This window comes from Aotus nancymaae, unplaced genomic scaffold, assembly GCF_030222135.1.
Source record: "Aotus nancymaae isolate 86718 unplaced genomic scaffold, 86718_ANA_hifiasm-v0.15.2.pri h1tg000002l, whole genome shotgun sequence".
Classification (NCBI taxonomy): Eukaryota; Metazoa; Chordata; class Mammalia; order Primates; family Aotidae; genus Aotus; species Aotus nancymaae.
In genome coordinates this window covers 7,930,945-7,950,000 of record NW_026988413.1, presented here as the reverse complement: position 1 = coordinate 7,950,000, position 19,056 = coordinate 7,930,945, and the positions used below count along the sequence as shown (strand labels likewise).

Sequence of the window (19,056 nt, the reverse complement as noted above, 5' to 3'; positions counted from 1 at the left end):
TTGAAATATGCTTCATTGCTCCCCCACCGCCTGCACCTTCCCCTAAGCCTTCTTCCAGAACCTCTCACAGCGAAACTGTTGTTCCTCCTCCATCTAATGGCAAGACCAAGGTAGCTATTGTAGAAGTCAAAGACCAAAACAAACTTTAGCAGTTGAGACAGGATATCAAGATGCAAATGCCTGGTTGGAATGGATCAAATATTCCGTCGGCACCTTAAACAAAGGCACTTGTTATGCTTATGCCCGCGGCGGGCCACAGGCCCAGACTGTCCCCCTTTCCACTGGTCCTCCAGTCCACCAGGCATAGGCTGTATGGTAGCTCTTTTCCAGGACTACACAGCCTGGGGTAACCAGTCTTGCCAAGCTCTCTCTCTGCTATATCCCAAAGTTCAGCACCCCGGGGGTCAGCCCCCGAGGGCCATTCAGCTTCCGTCTCCTGATACTGAGTTCACTTTGTGTCTCTCACGACAAGGAGGAAACTTAGTGTCCCTTGGAGACCTAAAAGGATGTAGTGAGCATAAGACTTTCCAAGAGCTTACTGATCAGTCAGGCTTTATTCACCCCCAGGCAGATGTGTAGGTAGTCTTGTGGTGGACCTTTGCTGGACACTCGCCAAGTAACTGGAGCAGCACTTGTGCGCTAGTCCAGTTGGCTATCTCTTTCACCCTGGCATTTCATCAACCATTAAAAGACAGGAACGAAACACTGTAAAACCAAAAAATGCCCCCATGGGTCCTTTGACTCTCATGTTTATATAGACGTCATTAGCGTTCCCCATGGGGTACCTAATGAATTTAAAGCCCGGAATCAAATAGCTGCAAGGTTCCAGTCTGCATCATTCTGGTGGGTAACTATCAATAAAAGTGTAGGTTGGATAAATTATATCTACTATAACCAGCAACGATTTGTTAATTGTACTAGAGATGCCATTAAAATAGTAGCTAAACCATTAGGGCCCACCAATCAAATAGCCTAAGAAAAAAGAATAGCATTCAACATGATGCTGACAGAGAAAGGTGGAATTTGTGTCATCGTTAGAACCCATTGTTGTGCTTTCATTCCGAAGAACACAGCCCCCAATGGCACAATTACGAAGGCCTTACAAGGCCTTCCCTCCCTGTCAGATAAGTTAGCTAAAAACCACGGAATAGCCAGGCGCGGTGGCTCACGCCTGTAATCCCAGCACTTTGGGAGGCCGAGGCGGGTGGATCACGAGGTCAAGAGATCGAGACCTTCCTGGTCAACACGGTGAAACCCCATCTCTACTAAAAATACAAAAAGTTAGCTGGGCATGGTGGTGCGTGCCTGTAATCCCAGCTACTCAGGAGGCTGAGGCAGGAGAATTGCCTGAACCCAGGAGGCGGAGGTTGCGGTGAGCCGAGATCGCGCCGTTGCACTCCAGCCTGGGTAACAAGAGCAAAACTCCGTCTCAAAAAAAAAAAAAAGAAAGAAAGAAACTCCGGAATAGATGACCCCTCTGCAGACCTCATGGGAAAGTGGCTCAGTAAATGGACGTCAGTGTTCGCCTCCTTGCAGTTGTTACAAGTTTGCTTACCCTTGTCGGATGCCGCATCACACCTTCCATCCGCGGGCTAGTCCAAAGACTTACAGAAACAGACCTCGCTAAAACTCCCCGTTCTCCTCCACCATATTCTGACAAGTTCCTCCTTCTAGAAAACCAGACAGAACAACTAAGCCGAGACATGTTAAAGAAGTTTGAAGAGAAAAAAACTGTAAAATTCAAGAGAGGGAAATTGTTGACTACAATGAATTCTGAGTTTCTCTTCAAAGAACCGGTATGTCAGTATGTTCAGCTCCCTTGTTCTTTGTTCTCCATCTTAAAGTTTAACTTCCTCGTTCTTTATGTCTTCTTGCCCCAGTTTCAGTAAACAACCCCCTTCTAACTCACATATTTAGAGTCCTGAGTCACCGCTGGTCACCTGCTCTGTCCTGAGTCATCCGTAGTCACCTTCTCTGTAACCGTCCTTCCTGCCAAAACAGCTCACCCCGCCACTCTGGCTCTGCCCCTGCTCTTTTTAAAATAGCCAGTTGGAATTAGCTTAGACCATGTGGTCCAACCCCAACCAATAAACGAATGACACAGCAGCTAAGGCTGTTAGGAATAAAAATCCCTTCTCTCCTTTGTTCTCTGTGCTCTCGCCATTGCTCCATCCGTGAGACACTCGCTTCTACAGAGGTAAATTTACCTCACTGAGAAAATGTCTGTTTAAGTGCTATTTCTTTTGCGGCACCAAAAATTTGTTTCCAACACCTGTAATCTCAGCTACTCGGAAGACTGAGGCAGGAGACTCACTTGAACCCAGGAGACGGAGGTTGCAGCGAGCGGAGATCGCACCATTGCACTCCAGCCTGGGCAACAAGAGCAAAACTCTGTCTCAAAAAGAAAAAAAAAATACAAAATTAGCCAGGCGTGGTGGGGGGCACCTGTGGTCCCAGCTACTCCAGAGGCTGAGGCACAAGAATCACTGAGACTGAGGATGCCAGTCACAGCTCTATTAACTGGGATCTAGGAAAATGAGTCATTCTCAGTCATGCACATTTCAAGTGGTGACTGAATATGGAAGCCAGACTTGGGATCTGTTGTCTCCTCCAGCATGGTGGAAGATGCCTGAGAGGTAGGGGCTTGAACCCATCCCCGGCCTCACTGGGAAGGCGAGGTGGTGGGGTGGACTGGGGCCTCAGGCTTGAGGCCATGGGACAAAGCCCAGGCTGAGCATTGCCCTTCCATCTCCCTCCTCCTGAGACAGGGGCAACAGGGCACACTGGTGTCCAGGAGCAGCCTTTTCCATGTTTATGAGGCCCCTTCACCCTCCACCCTCCAAAACTGGCAGACCCCACCTGCTTGGTGTGACCTCAGAGCTCTGAGAACTGCCCGTTCCTTCCGCCTGCCTGCCCCCCACCCAGGCCCACCCCCGTCTTATCCTCCACTGCTTTCCAGAGGAGTCCGGCCAACACAAATCCTCTTGTTTGTTTGTCTGCCTGTCTGCTGCTCCAATCTCTGCCTCTCCCAGTCTCTCAGCTTCTGTTTCTTTCTTGAACTTTCTCTCAGTCTCTGAGGTCTCAAAACCACAAGGCTTCAACCCCTATGGACCAGATGCCCAGCTAGTGGCCTTTCTCCAACCCCCAGATGGCACAGGACTACAAACCCCAATATGCACTCTGGCCTGGAGTGACTGGAGAGTCCTGGTGCACCCCACTTGCATTCTGGGAACTGTAGTTTCCCTAGCCCCCCACCTTCCTGTCCCATGCTCTCACCAGGGCGTCAAGCTCTTCTCTGGCTGGCTATCGCTGCCTCGACACTGGTCTCTCTCCTGACCTGCAGCCCCGGGAAACATGCGTCACTGAATGACAGGGTGGGGGTGGAGGACACAGCTTCCTGCTCTTTTGTGTCCCCCACTTGAGTCATGGGGGTGTGGGGGTTCCAGGAAATTGGGGCTAGGAGGGGAAGGGATACCCTAATGTCAGACTCAAGGACAAAAAGTCACTGTGTCCTTGCTGGGCCTATATCCCCAAGAACCCAAAAGGACTCAAGGGCAGGGATCCAGGAGCTCTTGTATGTATGGGGGGAGGTGAAGGAGAGAACCTGGGTGACCCTAGAGGTCCCTGTGGTCACTGAGAGTGTGGGCTGCCATCCCCTGCTACAGAAAGCGTTCACCTTCTGCCCTACCCTTCAGGGAAAGGCCCTTCCGTCTGGCACCACATCACAGAAGGGCCTTTCTGACCCCCTGGTGGCTCTACCCTGCCACTCCCCCATGCCCCAGCTCCCACGCTGCAGCCCCAGGGCTCTGCTGGACACCTGGGTTCCCACTTATCAGCCTCAGTCCTCACAGCGGAACCCAGGCGTCCGGCCCCCCACCCTCTAGGCCAGAGGGCGTGGAGCTGAGGCTTTAGAGCCTCCCAGCCAGCCTTGTTCCTGTCCCATTGTGTATGGGACAGGGGCGGGGCGAGGGCCAGCACTGGAGAGCCCCCTCCCACTGCCACCTCCTCTCGGTCCCCTCCCTCTTCCTAAGGAAAAGGCCAGGGCTCTGCTGGAGCGGGCGCCAGAGTGGACGCACAGCGACATGGGCAACTTGAAGAGCGTGGCCCAGGAGTCTGGGCCACCTTGCGGCCTGGGGCTGGGGCTGGGCCTCGGGCTGTGCGGCAAGCAGAGCCCAGCCACCCCAGCCCCTGAGCCCAGCCGAGCCCCAGCATCCCCTCCCCCGCCAGCGCCAGAACACAGGTAAGGGCCAGGCAGCTGGGAGCAGGTGGGCACAAGCATGATATCAAGGCCGGAAGCCTGGGGCTGGGAAGGTCTGGAACCCACAGCCCAGCCGGGAGGGCCAGATCACAAATGCAAAAGGGTTATCGGTGTGCACAGGACAGGACAGTCGGGGAGGCTCAGAAAGGAGACCAGGATCAGAGTCCACAGGTGAAAGCTGGGAGCAAGGGTGCCAGCTATAGAATCCAGCCAAGGTTTCAATGCTGCTCTGCCACCAAGAACTGTTTGACTTTGAGCAAGTTGCTTAACCTCTCTGAGCCTCCATTTATATAAAATGGAGATATGGCAGTACTTACTCCGTGGGGTAGTAAGTTTCTAGCTCACAGCAAGCCTTCCACAGTAGTGATGATCATTGAGCTAGCGAAGAAAGGAGCTGAGAGCAGCGGTTACGCTAGAGTGAGAGAGTGGGGTCTCCCAGAAAAGGGAGGAGGTGGGCAGGAGACTCAGGCCCTTGGGGTGAGGGGGCTGAGAAGACAGAGCCACCAGGCCTTTCTCTCTTGCTCTAGCCCTTTCTCCTAGTGGCTGTTACCCAAAAACTGGACCATGCAGTTCCCAGAAGAGTCCTCCCTGGGGCAGAGGTCCCAGGAGAGGAAGGACCCGGAGGCCTGATGGGGTGCCAGGCCAGAGGCAGTGTGGCTGGGGCTGCAGGCAGCTCTGCGGGGAAGGCTGAGGGCCCTGGCCCTGCTGCTCAGGCGCACCCTTGGCCTGAGTCCCTCCCTTCCTCCCTGCCGACGGTGGCTCTGGGAGGAAGTGATAAGGCCTGCGAGGCTTCCCTTCACACAAGGGGCTGCTGTCAGGAGGGGGTGTGAGTGCAGAGGGAAATCAGGGCTGAGGAACCCCTGCAGGGCTTCCCTCCACTCAGGCACCAGGCTCTATCCCCCTCAAAGTAGGGCTCATAGCAACATGGGAGGGTTGGACACCCCATCTCCAGAAGAGGTGAGGTGTGCACTGCAGGGGGGATGCTGACCCAGCCTCGGGGCAGGGGCTCAGGAGCTCAGTGGCAGCAGCCCCCGTGGCCCAGGACCCTGGTCTATAAGCAGTGGCACAGTTAGTACCTAGCTCCTAAGGCCTGGGGAACCTCAGAAGGCATGCGGTGGGTGAGCCGTGAGGTCCCAGTGCTGTGACAGGGGCCTCCGGGTGATATCTGGGGAGGTGAAAAGAAACAAACCCTTTCCCGATGACCCCATCTCTGGCTCCCAACAGCCCCCCGAGCTCCCCGCTAACCCAGCCACCGGAGGGGCCCAGGTTCCCTCGAGTGAAGAACTGGGAGGTGGGGAGCATCGCCTATGATACCCTCAGCGCCCAGGCACAGCAGGTAAGGCCGGCCGCCGCGTCCCCATCGTCACCAGGGGAAAGGGTGGGTGAGGTCTGGACTCAGAGGGGGCCCAGAGGGAAACTCCACCCTTCTCTGAATTGGCCTCTCGTCTCTAAAAAGAGAATAGGACTGGGAAGAACCAGAGGAGTTGAGGGACATGCAGGGGACTTGGGTGACCCCCAGGCTCCAGTCTTACTCCCAGCCATGGCTCAAGCTCTCCCCATCCCACCCCTGCACCCCTCCTCTCTCTCCCCATCCCACACCTGCACCCCTCCTCCTTCTCCCCATCCCACACCTCCTCCCCTCCTCCCTCTCCCCCTTCCCACTCCTTCACCCCTCCTCCTTCTCCCCATCCCACCCCTGCACCCCTCCTCCCTCTCCCCCTTCCCACTCCTTCACCCCTCCTCCTTCTCCCCATCCCACACCTCCACCCCTCCTCCCTCTCCCCCTTCCCACCCCTACACCCCTCCTCCTTCTCCCCATCCCACACCTGCACCCCTCCTCCCTCTCCCTCATTCCACCATTGCACCCTTCCTCCCTCTCTCCCATCCCACCACTATACCCTTTCTCCCTCCCCCTCCGCCCCGTCCCACCCCTGCACCCTGGCCTGTCCTGACCTTTGCATTCCCTTGACCTAGGATGGGCCCTGCACCCCAAGACGCTGCCTGGGCTCCCTGGTATTTCCAAGGAAACTGCAGGGCCGGCCCTCCCCCGGCCCCACAGCCCCTGAGCAGCTGCTGAGTCAGGCCCGGGCCTTCATCAACCAGTACTACAGCTCCATCAAGAGGTGACAGCTTCCCGGACGCCACAGCCTCCCTGGTCCCACTGAGGCCCCAGAAACCCCTTGACGACCTCCCCCATGACTCACCCCCTTCCCAAATCCTAACAACACGTGGGTCCCTCCAGCCCACCCCGCAAGCATCGCATAAAGCCTGGAGGAGGGCCTCCCTGTCCCACACAACTTCCTGCTTTTCCCCTTCCCACCCCCTCCTCCCCAGGAGCGGCTCCCAGGCCCACGAGCAGCGGCTTCAGGAGGTGGAAGCCGAGGTGGCAGCCACAGGCACCTACCAGCTTAGGGAGAGCGAGCTGGTGTTCGGGGCCAAGCAGGCCTGGCGCAACGCTCCCCGCTGTGTGGGCCGGATCCAGTGGGGGAAGCTGCAGGTGCGGCCAGCGAGACCCCGGGCAGGACAAAAAGGGGAGGGGGTGGCAAAGCGGTTCCTGAGGCTTCCGAGGGACTAAACAGTGGGGGAGATCGCTGCCTGTTCCCTTAGAGACTAGAAAGGTAGAGGGGCTGCCCCACCCTCAGCACCCAGGGGAACCTCAGTCCAGTAGTAAAGACCTGGTTATTAAGCCCTACGGTAGCGCCTTGGCTGGAGGAGGGGAGAACGGCTAGCCCGCTGCACGGTGAGGACGGCTGGGCGCAGCTTCCCTGGGCGGTGGGTGCCGTCAGTAGCAGGAGCGGCCTCCTGGAAAAGCCCTGACTGCCACTTCTCCCACCAGGCCAGCCCAGTGCAGCCCCTCACCCACACCTGGTGCTCCCCCCAGCTCCCCTGCCCCGGCCCGCACCCCCTCACACCCCGGCCCACAGACCTCGGTTACTAGCCTCGGTTACTAGAACAGCCTGTGACCACAGCACTAAGAGAAGCAAGCTGCCCCATGGGGGAACGGCACCTACGGCCTTGACCTCCTTCACCGCCACTGGACTGGCCGCCAAAGAGTTTGGAATAAAGCCTCGTGCCTAGTGAATCCCAAAGGAGTCTCGAGTAAAATAAAAACAATCCGATCTGACACCTGCCTGACCCTCTAAGTCGTTCAAAGCTTTAGCTCAACTTTGATCCCTCCGAGTCGCCATAGTGGGCTCCACTCAGAGCTGCGTCCCTGCCACTCCCCTGCCCCTGTTACTGACATGTGTTTCCTCCTCCCTCAGGCAGGAGTGGGACCTCCCAGCCTCCTCCTGGGGCGTCCACTCAGCCAGCCAAGACAGCTCCTCCAAGCACTAGAATGTCAGGATGAGCAGCGTCCCAGGAGGCCCCCTGTGCAGCCTTCCCTTCCCATCATCCATGTGATTCTCAGAGAATCAGATGGCTGCCTGGGGTCACCTGTCCCTTCTTGAGTGCAATGGATCCTGGGAATTTGCTGCCCACACTCCCAGGCAGCCTCTGAGACATCCATTGGTGCCTAACCCAAGCATCAGTTTGGCAGAGGCTGTCCCTCCTCTGTACTGGGTACCAAGTCAGCTTCTGTAGGGATGGGGAGACACCTGGCTCAGGGAGGAGATGAGGAGCAGGCCGGGTGCGACATACGTCAGAGAGCAGGGCAGGAAGGGATCAGTGTGGATGCCAGTGGTCAGGAGGGCGCCGTGGGTGAACCATGGCCCCTGCCCCCTCACCAGCAGCTCCTCTGGGGCTGATACTCAAGACCCCATCTCTCTCCTCTGCCTCCTCTCCCGCTGCCTCGGCTGGCTCAGGTGTTCGATGCCCGGGACTGCAGGTCTGCACAGGAGATGTTCACCTACATCTGCAACCACATCAAGTATGCCACCAACCGGGGCAACCTTCGGTGAGTGCCCCCCACGCCAGGCCCAGCCTTCTCCCCCGAGGCAGGGAAGGCGGGGTTCTGACCAGCTCTTTCCCCACACATACCAGCTCGGCCATCACAGTGTTCCCGCAGCGCTGCCCTGGCCGCGGAGACTTCCGAATCTGGAACAGCCAGCTGGTGCGCTACGCGGGCTACCGGCAGCAGGATGGCTCTGTGCGGGGGGACCCGGCCAACGTGGAGATCACTGAGGTGGGCACTGAGAGCCACCCACAAGGGTCTCCCGAAGGTGGAGAATGAGGAAGCCAGTGGGAGAAGGCTCAGGGGATCCAGGCAGGAAGAGGGGGCCTCAGTGAGAGGAAGGATGAAAAACGCCAAAGGAGGGGTGCCAGGGTTGGCATGGAGATGCAGTCAATGAGGGGTCCCCGAGATGAAGGCCAGAGATGGTGGATGGAGAGGTCTCTGAGAAGGGCATGAGGCTCAGCCCCCAGGCCCCCCCGCCCGCTCCTCACAGCTCTGCGTCCAGCACGGCTGGACCCCAGGAAGCGGCCGCTTCGACGTGCTGCCCCTGCTGCTGCAGGCCCCAGACGAGCCCCCAGAACTCTTCCTTCTGCCCCCTGAGCTGGTCCTTGAGGTGCCCCTGGAGCACCCCACGTGAGCACCAAAGGGACTGGCTGGGTGGGATGGAGGGGGCCATCCCTGAGCCCCTCGAGGAGGGCCTGCAGGGGGTGCTGATCCAATGCCCCAACACCCGCAGGCTGGAGTGGTTCGCAGCCCTGGGCCTGCGCTGGTACGCCCTCCCGGCGGTGTCCAACATGCTGCTGGAAATTGGGGGTCTGGAGTTCCCCGCAGCCCCCTTCAGTGGCTGGTACATGAGCACTGAGATTGGCACCAGGAACCTGTGTGACCCCCACCGCTACAACATCCTGGAGGTGAGGGGTGGGCTGGGGCACAGCCACCAAATGTCCCTGCCCCAGGCGGGAGTCTGGCTCTCACCCCAACCCCAAAGCGCCAGCCACAGGGACAATCAGAGCAGGGCCAGGGCTGCCTCCTAAATGGGAACTGAGGACGAGGCTGGGGCAGAGGGGTAGGGGTGGGAGGGGTGTGTGGGGATGTGAGTGGGTGAGTGTAAGAGTGTGGGGTTGTGGGGCTGGGTGGATGTGGGTTTGTGGGGGTGTGTAGGGGGTGAGTATGGGTATGTGGGTGTGAGTGTGTGTGTAGGGGGTGCCAGAGTGTGGATTTGTAGAGGTGGGTGGGTGTGGGTTTGTGGGGGTGTGTAAGGGGTGAGTGTGAGTGTGTGTGGGTGTGAGTGTGGGTGTGTGTAGAGGATGTGAGAGTGTGGGTTTGTGGGGGTGGGGGTGGATGTGTAGATGTGTGTAGAGGGAGCCTGTGAGTGTGGGTCTGTGTAGGGGTGAGAGTGTGGGTTTGTGGGAATGTGTGGGTATAGGTGTGAGTGTGTATGTGTGTAGGGGTGAGTGTGAAAGTGTCTGGTTGTGGGGGTGGGTAGGTGTGAGTGTGTGGGCTTGTGGGAGTGACGGCGTGTGTAGGGGTGAGTGTGAGAGTGTGGGTTTGTGTAGGGATGTGAGTGTGGGTTAGTGGGGGTGGGTGTGGATGTGTAGGTGTGAGTGTGAGTGTGTAGGGGGAGTGTGTGAGTGTGGGTCTATGTAGGAGTGTGAGAGTGTGAGTTTGTGGGAGTGTGCATGGGTGTAAGTGTGAGTGTGGGTGTGTGTAGGGGTGAGTGTCAGAGTGTGGGTTTGTGGCGGGGTGGGGGTGGGGGTGTGTGTAGGGGTAAGTGTGAGAGTGTGGGTCTGTGTAGGGGTGTGAGAGTGTGGGTTTGTGGGAGTGGGTGTGGATGTGTAGATGTGAGTGTGTAGGGGGAATGTGTGAGTGTGGGTGTGTGTAGGGGTGTGAGATGTGGGTTTGTGGGAGTGTGTGTACGGGTGAGTGTGAGAGTGTGGGTTTGTGGGGGGAGGTGGATGTGGGTGTGAGTGGGTGGGTGAGGGGCGCATGGGGGTGAGTGTGAACGTGTAGTTGTTTTTCCAGGTATAAGACCCGTAACTCTAGAGCTTTCATCAGATTCTCAGAGGGGACCTTGACTCAGAAAGGGTTAAGACCCATTTTCGAGATGAGAAATTAAAGCCTGGGGCTGAGAAGTGACTGGCCCAAGGTCCCTCTCTGCTCTGAGATGCCTTCTGAGGCAACCAGGCCTCCCAATGGCCACCACTCACCTCACTCCTTCCAGTCATGATGGGAAACAGAGATAGCCTCCACCCCACCCCCATCACCTCTGTCCCTACTGATGCCACGCACCCTCCTGCCCCAGGACGTGGCTGTCTGCATGGACCTGGATACCCGGACGACCTCGTCCCTGTGGAAGGACAAGGCAGCGGTAGAAATCAACTTGGCTGTGCTGCACAGTTACCAGGTGCACAGGCCCAGACTGGCCAGGAAGGCAAAGGGCTCGGGTGCGGGGGAAGGCAGGGGCAGGGGATGGAGGAGAGGGAGGCATTTAGAAACTGGGCAGGATCCGACAGGCGGAAGAAGTTCCACATTCCCAGTGCCATGGCGCACACTGGCCTGCAGTTCTGGGACAGGGAATGTGCCATTCCAGGCACTGTCATCCGGTGGCTTAATGTGTGCCAGGGACTTTGCTGTTTACTGCATGCGAGGTCATGCTGATTTCTAGGGCATATTGGGTATTGCAGTCTGTGGGACCCACTGGATCCTGGAAACTAATACCAGGATCGAGGGCACGCCAGGAGTGGTAGTTTGCTGAGTACTGCGGGCTGTTTGGTTTGGAGGCAGGCATTCAGATGCTGAAGACTAGAGCTGCTGTTGCATGTTGAACTTGGAGCATGACCATGCAGGATGCAGTTTGGGGTGACACTGGTTTGAGGGGACACAGGATGTGTTAGATGTGGGTGACCTAGGGCACATGTGGTTTGGAGTGACAGGAGTGGCAGAGAAAGAATGGGCGAGGTCTGTGGGCCTGGTCTGAGCCTCTCCACCTCTCTCCCTCTGCCAGCTGGCCAAAGTGACCATCGTGGACCACCACGCTGCCACAGCCTCCTTCATGAAGCACCTGGAGAATGAGCAGAAGGCCAGGGGGGGCTGCCCTGCAGACTGGGCCTGGATCGTGCCCCCCATCTCAGGCAGCCTCACTCCTGTCTTCCATCAGGAGATGGTCAACTATTTCCTGTCCCCTGCCTTCCGCTACCAGGTGCCCACCCTAACCGGTTCTGCCCACCTGGGCCCAGCTCTAACTCTAAGCAGCCCCTAGGGACCTGTAACCTTTCCTTTTCTTTACCTCCCCTCCCAACCCCATCATCTCTCTGCAGCCAGACCCCTGGAAGGGGAGTGCGGCCAAGGGCACCGGCATCACCAGGAAGAAGACCTTTAAGGAAGTGGCCAAGTGGGTACCCCAGGAGCACTGCCCTCCCCTACATACCCTGGGGGGACCTTGTCCCAGCAGTGCTGGGCCCACCATTCAGTACCCCAAAACCCTGTTGTGAGGGGGTTGGACCCTTGCCTGGGGAGGCCTTGCCTCTGTGCACCTGGGACACCCTGACGCCTCCCTTGCCCACAGCGCTGTGAAGATCTCCGCCTCGCTCATGGGCACCGTGATGGCGAAGCGAGTGAAGGCAACAATCCTGTTTGGCTCTGAGACCGGCCGGGCCCAGGGCTACGCACAGCAGTTGGGGAGACTCTTCCGGAAGGCTTTTGACCCCCGGGTAGGGCTTTTGCCCCCAGGGGAGCAGGGAGCTAGAAAGAGGGGGCTCTATCAGCAACTCCAGGGGTGCCCGGGAGAATAGGAAGTGTTACAAGTCGGAACTCATGAGGAACCCCAGAACCACAGGTGTTCAGAAATCAAGTTGGGGCCTGAATCTTGCACTGCCACGGAGGCCAGAATGAGGAGGACAGGGCCTCAGGGGGCCACAGCACCCAGGACATCTGCCTTTCCACCCACAGGTCCTGTGTATGGATGAGTATGACGTGGTGTCCCTCGAACACGAGACGCTGGTGCTGGTGGTAACCAGCACATTTGGGAATGGGGATCCCCCGGAGAATGGAGAGGTGAGAATTTCCAGGAAAGGGGCTGCAAGGAATGAGGAGAAACTCCAAATTGGAGTGACAGGGCAGGAACCTCTGCCCAGCACACACACACCAGGATGGAAAGGGAAATGCCGAGAGACCCCCTCCCCAGCCTGAAACCCCACACAAGGCACACTCCCAGCCTACCCATGAGGCTTCCTCCCTTCAACTCATTTCCATTATCAGTGCAAGTTTCTAACACAAGAAAGGCATGTCCTGGCTAACCAAGAGGTTAGACTGTGCTCAGGCATTGAGAAACAAGAAAAACAGGGAGGCTTCCAGGATGCGGGTAATATTTCTTAATGGATGCCGGTTACACAGGTGTGTTCAGTTTGTAACAATCCATAAAGCTGTAATTTACAACACCTACAACACTATTCCAGCATTTCTTTTCTTCTTTTCTTTGTTTTATTTATTTATTTTGAGAATCTATGTATGTTGCCCAGGCTGACCTTGAACTCCTAGCCTCAAGTGATCCTCCTGCCTCAGCTGCCTCAGGCTCCTTTTTAACAAAAGAAATAGATCGCTGTTTAGATGCCCACATAGATTAGATAACTTCCCTTAAAAAAAAATAACACACACACACAGACACACACACACACACACACGTTAGAGTACCACCATTGAATGCCTTCTCTTGCAAGCTTAGATGTCTCTGAGCTGCCCCGGGCTAGTTTCATTTCTGGTTCTTACCTGCTTCAGCTTCTCGGTGTTAAAGGCCTCATTAGCACTAAGTACCTCCTGGGAACTCTTTTTTTTTTTTTTTTTCCTTTGAGACAAGGTCTAACTCTGCGGCCCAGGCTGGAGCGCAGTAGTAGTACAATCATGGCTTACTGCAGCCTCAACCTCCCAGACTCAAGCGATCCTCCCACTTCAGCCTCCTAAGTAGCTGGTACCACAGAGGTGTGCAATGATGCCTAGCTAATTTTTGTATTTTTTGTAGAGATGGGGTTTTGCCATATTGCCTAGGCTGGTCTCTAACTCCTGGGTTCAAGCGGTCCACCTGCCTCGGCCTCCCAAAGTGCTGGGATTATAGACGTGAGCCACCACACCTGGCCATCAGTATCTTAAGGAAGCTTGAATCTGGTGAAAGCCTTTTCGCTGCCTTCGTGTCTATTTCAGCCCGCATTCTGCCCTACCTTTTTTAAAAAAATAGCACCAGTGATTGACTTTTTTTTTAGCATAAAGGTGTATAGATACCCATATAACCCACAGCCTTTACAAGGTATAGCACATTTTCATCACCCTGGAAAGTTCCCTCATCAGTTCCTCACGTGCATCCCTTCCCAGTCTGTCTCCCTGCCAAAGTGTATGTCCACATAGATTAGTTTCACCTGCTCTAGAACAGCACCTAGATGGAAGCACGCAGTGTTACAGCGTCTCCCGCTGAGTCTGTTTTTGAGGCGCACCCGTGTTTTTGCGTGACTCAGTATTTCACTCATTCTGCTGCTGAGTGGTGTTCATTGTGTGAATATCCCCAGTTTGTTTATCCATTCTCCTGTTGGTGACAGTTGGGCTGTTTCCAGGTCGGGGCTATTATGAATAAAGCTGTTATGAACATTCTTGTACCCGGCTTTTGTGGGCTTATGTTTTTATTTCTCTTGGATAAATACCTAGGAGTAGAATTGGTAGGTCATAGGGTAGATGCATGTTTAATCTTTCTCTTTTTAAAAAAATAAAAATGCCAGGCGAGGCGTGGTGGCTCACGCCTGTAATCCCAGCACTTTGGGAGGCCCTGGTGGGCAGATCACTTGAGGTCAGGAGCTCAAGACCAGCCTGACCAACATGTCAAAACCCTGTCTCTACTAAAATACAAAAATTAGCCTGGCATGGTGGTGCATGCCTGTAGTGCCAATTATTGAGGAGGCTGAGGCAGGAGAATCGCTAGAACCTAGGAGGTGGAGGTTTCAGTGAGCCAAGATCACGCCACTGCACTCCGTCCTAGACAATAGAGCAAGACTTTGATTCAAAATTAAATACAAATAAATAAAACTCCAAAACGCCAAGCAAATTAAACTGCACCTTTAAGATCTGTACATTTCAACATATATTAATTTTATCCCAAATTTTTAACAAATCTAGGAATACAGCTCACAGAAAATAGGGTATATTCACTAAATATATGAGCAGAGGCCGGGCGCAGTGCCTCACTCCAGTAATCCCAGCACTTTGAGAGGCTGAGGTGGGCAGATCGCGAGGTCAGGAGATCAAGACCATCCTGGCCAACATGGTGAAACCCTGTCTCTACAAAACTACAAAAAATTAGGCGGACATGGTGACACATGCCAGTAATCCCAGCTACTGGGGGAGGCTGAGGCAGGAAAATCGCTTGAACCCAGGAGGCGGAGGTTGCAGTGAGCTGAGATTGTACCACTGCACTCCAGCTTGGCGACAGAGCAAGACTCTGTCTAAAAAAAAAGAACAAAAATATTTATAGCAAATTTGTGTGTAATACCCCACACTGGAAATAATTCACATGACCATTGACAAAAAAATGATAAATTGCGGTATATTCAAGTGCCATATCACACTAAGTGTGAACAAAATACAACCACACACAACAATGCAGGTGACTCTCAAAAAATGTGAAGAGTAAAAAAATCCAGACCAAAGAATGCATACTGTACTACAGGATTCACTTTAATAAAGTTCAGAAACAGGCAGAACTAATCCATGGAGTTAGAAATTAGGAGGGGAGCTAGTCACCCCTGGGTGGGGCTGGCAGTGACAGGAAGGAAGCACGAAGGTGGCTTCTAGGATTCGGGTGGCTTCTAGAATGTGGGTAATATTTCTTTTTTCTTTTCTTTTCTTTTCTTTTCTTTTTTTTTTTTTTTTTTTGAGACAGAGGCTTGCTCTGTCACCCAGGCCCAGGCTGGAGTGCAATGGTGCCATCTTAGCCCACTGCAAACTCTGCTTCCTGGATTCAAGCGATTCTCCTGCCTCAGCCTCCCGAGTAGTTGGGATTACAGGCACCTGCCACCACGCCCAGCTAATTTTTATATTTTTTAGTAGAGGCAGGTTTCACCCTGTGGGCCAGTGTGGTCTTGAACCCCAGACCTTAGGTGATCCACTCGCCTCAGCCTCCCAAAATGCTGTGATTACAGGTGTCAGCCACTGCACCCAGCCACAGGTAATGTTTCTTGATAGGATACCAGTTACACAGGTGTGTTCAGTTTGTGAAAACCCATAGAGCTGTACATTTAAAACATGTGTGCACCTCTGGACTTGTGTTGCACGCTGACAAAACATTCAAAAATGAAATTCAAATTGTACTTGCTAACTATGGCAAACATGGGAACCACCACCCAGAGACACCTGCAGTTTAGCACCAGATGTGCTTCCTTCCAGCTTCGTTCCCTCTGGAAAGTCCGCATCACACTGCTGCTTCATGGCAGCACAAACAGGCCCACGGTCTTCTGAGGAGGGCCACTGAACAATGTCTGCTAGAGACCAGGACACCACCGAAGGAGCTGAGTTTGTCCACCCATGAAATCCACTAACACAGGATAGATTGGCCCTATCCATTGCTGGCTGGGAGTGAGGAAAGGGCTGCCCCCTCCCGTGCTGCTGCAAGGATGATCCAGCGCCCCAACAATGGGGATTCAGCAACTCCACCTCTAAAGATTACCTGGCTGAAGTATTTAAAAGGGGGAGCAAGGCACACGTACAAGGACGTTTGAGGGAGCACTGTTCCCAGACCACCCCGCTACCCTTCCGTCTCAGTGAAGTCAAGTACGATGTAAACACTAAAAAGAATGAGGTCATGCTTTGGGAGGTCCAGGTAGGAGGATCACTTGAACCCAGGAGTTCAAGGCCAGACTAAATAACACAGCGAGACCCTCTCTCTACAGAAAATTTAAAAATTAACCAGGTGTGATGGAACGCACCTATAGTTCTAGCTACGAGGAAGGCAGAAAAATCTAATCTCAGGAGTTTGAGGTTACAGTGAACTATGATCAAGCCACTGCACCTCAACCTGGGCAACAGAGCAAGACCCATATCTAAAAGCAATAATAATACTTAGGTCAATACTGATGTGTTGACCTGGAGGGATGTCTGAAATAAATTACACAAGGAATAAATAAATGCAAGGAAGTATAGTACCACTTTTATTTAAAAAAAAAAAAAACAACTATATGCACAGGCACATAAGTACAAGGGAAAAAGGGTTGGACTGTGCAAGGCTAACACCTGTCGATAGCGATATGCCTGGAGGGAAGATGGGGCAGTCTTTCTCTTATTACTTTACTCATTTCTGTAATGTCTTTTTTTTTTTTTGAGATAGAGTCCCGCTCTGTCGCCCAGGCTGGAGAGCAGTGGCATGATCTCGGCTCACCGCAACCTCTGCCTGCTGGGTTCAAGCAATTCTCCTGCTTTAGCCTCCCGAGTAGCTGGGATTACAGGGACAAGCCACCACGCCTGGCTAATTTTTGTATTTTTAGTAGAGATGGGGTTTCACCATGCTGGCCAGGCTGATCTCGAACTCCTGACCTCCTGATCTGCCTGCCTCAGCCTCCCAAAGTGCTGGGATTACAGGCGTGAGCCACTGCACCTCGCCTCACTTCTGTAATGTAATTTTTCAAAAACGTCAGACTGCTTTTGAAATTTTCAAAACAAATAAAAATTAAAAGCTACAAATCACTAATAATAAGGGCCAGCTGGTACAGTTTTAAACTTCTGTGTAGTTTGAAATGAAACAAAACTAACCCTGATGCCAACACTTGCCTCGCCAGAGCTTTGCAGCCGCCCTGATGGAGATGTCCGGCCCCTACAACAGCTCCCCAAGGCCGGAGCAGCACAAGTGAGTTCGGCAAGAGTTTCAGAGGAGCTGGGGGAGCTGAGGCATTTGGAGACACAAACGGACAGGGGTCTGAAGAGCTCTCCCTCTGTACCTCGAGTCGTTTTCCCACCAAAAGCCAGGGCTCCAGGATGGCCTTCCTTCCAGGCTGGGGCGGCAGTCTGGACCTGCCTGCTCTGAGGGCCGAGCCATCCTGAGGTCTCCTTCAGAGAGGAGGGTGTGGCATGGCAGGGCCCAGGCTCAGAGTCCCCTGGGATGCTGGCCCTCAGCCCCTCCCAAGGGCAGGGCCTCTCCTGTCAGAGGCAGAGACCCTGCAGCTGTCCTCTGGGCTGGGCCTGGGCCTGGGCTGTGTCTCCAGGGCCCTGTGACAACTTCGTCTTTGTCCTCTCTTGCCAGGAGTTATAAGATCCGCTTCAACAGCGTCTCCTGCTCAGACCCACTGGTGTCCTCGTGGCGGCGGAGGAGGAAGGAGTCCAGTAACACAGACAGTGCAGGGGCCCTGGGCACCCTCAGGTCGGGGCCTCATTGAGAGGGGAGCAACAGGTGGGCAAGCCGCCTGGGCAAATGTGGGCTGGGAAGGGAGCGCCAGTGACAACCCCTGCACCCCAGGTTCTGTGTGTTCGGGCTGGGCTCCCGGGCGTACCCCCACTTCTGCGCCTTTGCTCGAGCGGTGGACACGCGGCTGGAGGAACTGGGCGGGGAGCGGCTGCTGCAGCTGGGCCAGGGCGACGAGCTGTGTGGCCAGGAGGAGGCCTTCCGAGGCTGGGCCCAGGCCGCCTTCCAGGTGAGCCCAGCCCCGCCCTGCCCCCGTTCTGACTCACTCCCACCTGGGATGCCTCCTCTGGGCCTGCAGTGTTGAGGCTGGAGGCCTCACTGCTGCCCTGATTCTGTTTGATTCTTTGGTCCCTTCCTGTTCCTTCCAAAATCCACCCTCATCTCTCCATGGCACAGCCAGCTCTTCTGGGTCAGGGGCTGAGGACGACTGGCCCTGCCTACCACAGAGGGTGCCTAGCCCAGGCAGAAGTGCAGCCAAAAGACAGCAGGCACGGCCCTGGTAGGAGGGAGCTTCAGCCAGGCCCAGGCTGGGCCCCACGAGTGGGCACACGAAGGGAGGGGGTGCAGGGCAGGGCACCCCACCCAGGACGGGCAGGATGGAGGGAGAAGGAAGGGACGGAGAGAAGGTCAGACGGAGGCAAGGGTTGAAGCTGAAGCCAGCACAGAAGCCACAGGAAGTGAGAAGCCAGACAGCCTGGGGCGGTGCCTGCACCACAGAACTGGTCCAGGGCCAGGAGAGCAAGCGCAGGGAGAGGTGGGTCCCGGGGCCGGGCCGTGGCTTTTTAAACCTGGGCTTCCTCAGGGGCAGCGCTGCCTGTCTGGAGATTGTGTCTGCAGTTGACAGGGGCTCCATCTCCCCAGCACTACACTGTTCAGGGCACTGCTGCTCCCTCAGGGCCCAGGCTGGAGCTCAGCAAATTTGCCTTGATTGGAGGAGGAGGGCATACTAACAGGAGGGGGAGGGGGAGGGCCGCCTGGGGGAGGGGGAGTTTTGCTAAGGAGGGGGAGGTCCGGCTGGAGAAACACATAGGCCCCAATTGGGAATAAGGGAATGGAAAATAAAACTTAAAAGAATTTAATCAAAAAGAGCCATTGGAGCGGGATGAGACCACAACGTGAAGTTTTGGGAATAGGACTTCAGAGGCATAGGATGGATTAGAGCATCACTGAACCAGAAGCAGGAAGGCTGAGCTAACCAGAGCAGCAGCAGTGGAGATAGGAAGGAAGGGAGGGAGCTGAGGAAGGAAGAGATATAAGACTTCACACGAACCACAAAAAAAGATTAACGGGACTTGGTGATATGAGGCTCAGCCAATCACCAGTGAGCCCTGGATTTCAAGCCTGGGACTGGCCGAGCTTTGTGCCTGACCAGGAGCGCAAAGGATTCACACCCTCCCCAGGGTCTGCCCGGTGGGGCCTCTTCTGCCGCCTGAATTGTGCATCCCTAGGTGCACTTACTATCTCCACACACTGTGCTAAAGG

The 19,056-nt window shown here is 55.1% G+C and overlaps 1 protein-coding gene and 1 long non-coding RNA gene across 4 annotated transcripts in view; both read left to right on the top strand.

Annotated features, from left to right (window-relative positions):
• Positions 1-105, top strand: part of LOC110567080 (uncharacterized) — a 4,957-nt gene extending 4,852 nt beyond the window's left edge. Inside the window, exon 3 of the long non-coding RNA XR_002477554.2 lies at positions 1-105. This exon is cut by the window's left edge and continues 804 nt beyond it. This is a non-coding gene — a long non-coding RNA (uncharacterized LOC110567080).
• A 3,926-nt stretch (positions 106-4,031) lies between these two features.
• NOS3 (nitric oxide synthase 3) overlaps positions 4,032-19,056 on the top strand; it is a 22,187-nt gene continuing 7,162 nt past the window's right edge. The window contains exons 1-17 of one of the 3 annotated variants that reach the window (XM_064371179.1): positions 4,063-4,240; positions 5,483-5,594; positions 6,233-6,381; positions 6,593-6,755; positions 8,062-8,153; positions 8,240-8,381; positions 8,644-8,783; positions 8,887-9,061; positions 10,453-10,554; positions 11,155-11,349; positions 11,468-11,541; positions 11,716-11,860; positions 12,099-12,203; positions 16,955-17,022; positions 17,416-17,532; positions 17,629-17,803; positions 17,971-18,486. In XM_064371179.1, coding sequence (XP_064227249.1) covers positions 4,083-4,240; positions 5,483-5,594; positions 6,233-6,381; positions 6,593-6,755; positions 8,062-8,153; positions 8,240-8,381; positions 8,644-8,783; positions 8,887-9,061; positions 10,453-10,554; positions 11,155-11,349; positions 11,468-11,541; positions 11,716-11,860; positions 12,099-12,203; positions 16,955-17,022; positions 17,416-17,532; positions 17,629-17,803; positions 17,971-18,222 — 2,364 coding nt within the window. In that variant the 5' untranslated portion in view covers positions 4,063-4,082 and the 3' untranslated portion in view covers positions 18,223-18,486. Of the gene's footprint in view, positions 4,241-5,482; positions 5,595-6,232; positions 6,382-6,592; positions 6,756-8,061; positions 8,154-8,239; positions 8,382-8,643; positions 8,784-8,886; positions 9,062-10,452; positions 10,555-11,154; positions 11,350-11,467; positions 11,542-11,715; positions 11,861-12,098; positions 12,204-13,164; positions 13,795-16,954; positions 17,023-17,415; positions 17,533-17,628; positions 17,804-17,970; positions 18,487-19,056 lie in introns of those variants that run through there. The other 2 variants (XM_021665218.2, XM_064371216.1) reach the window with 2 other exon arrangements.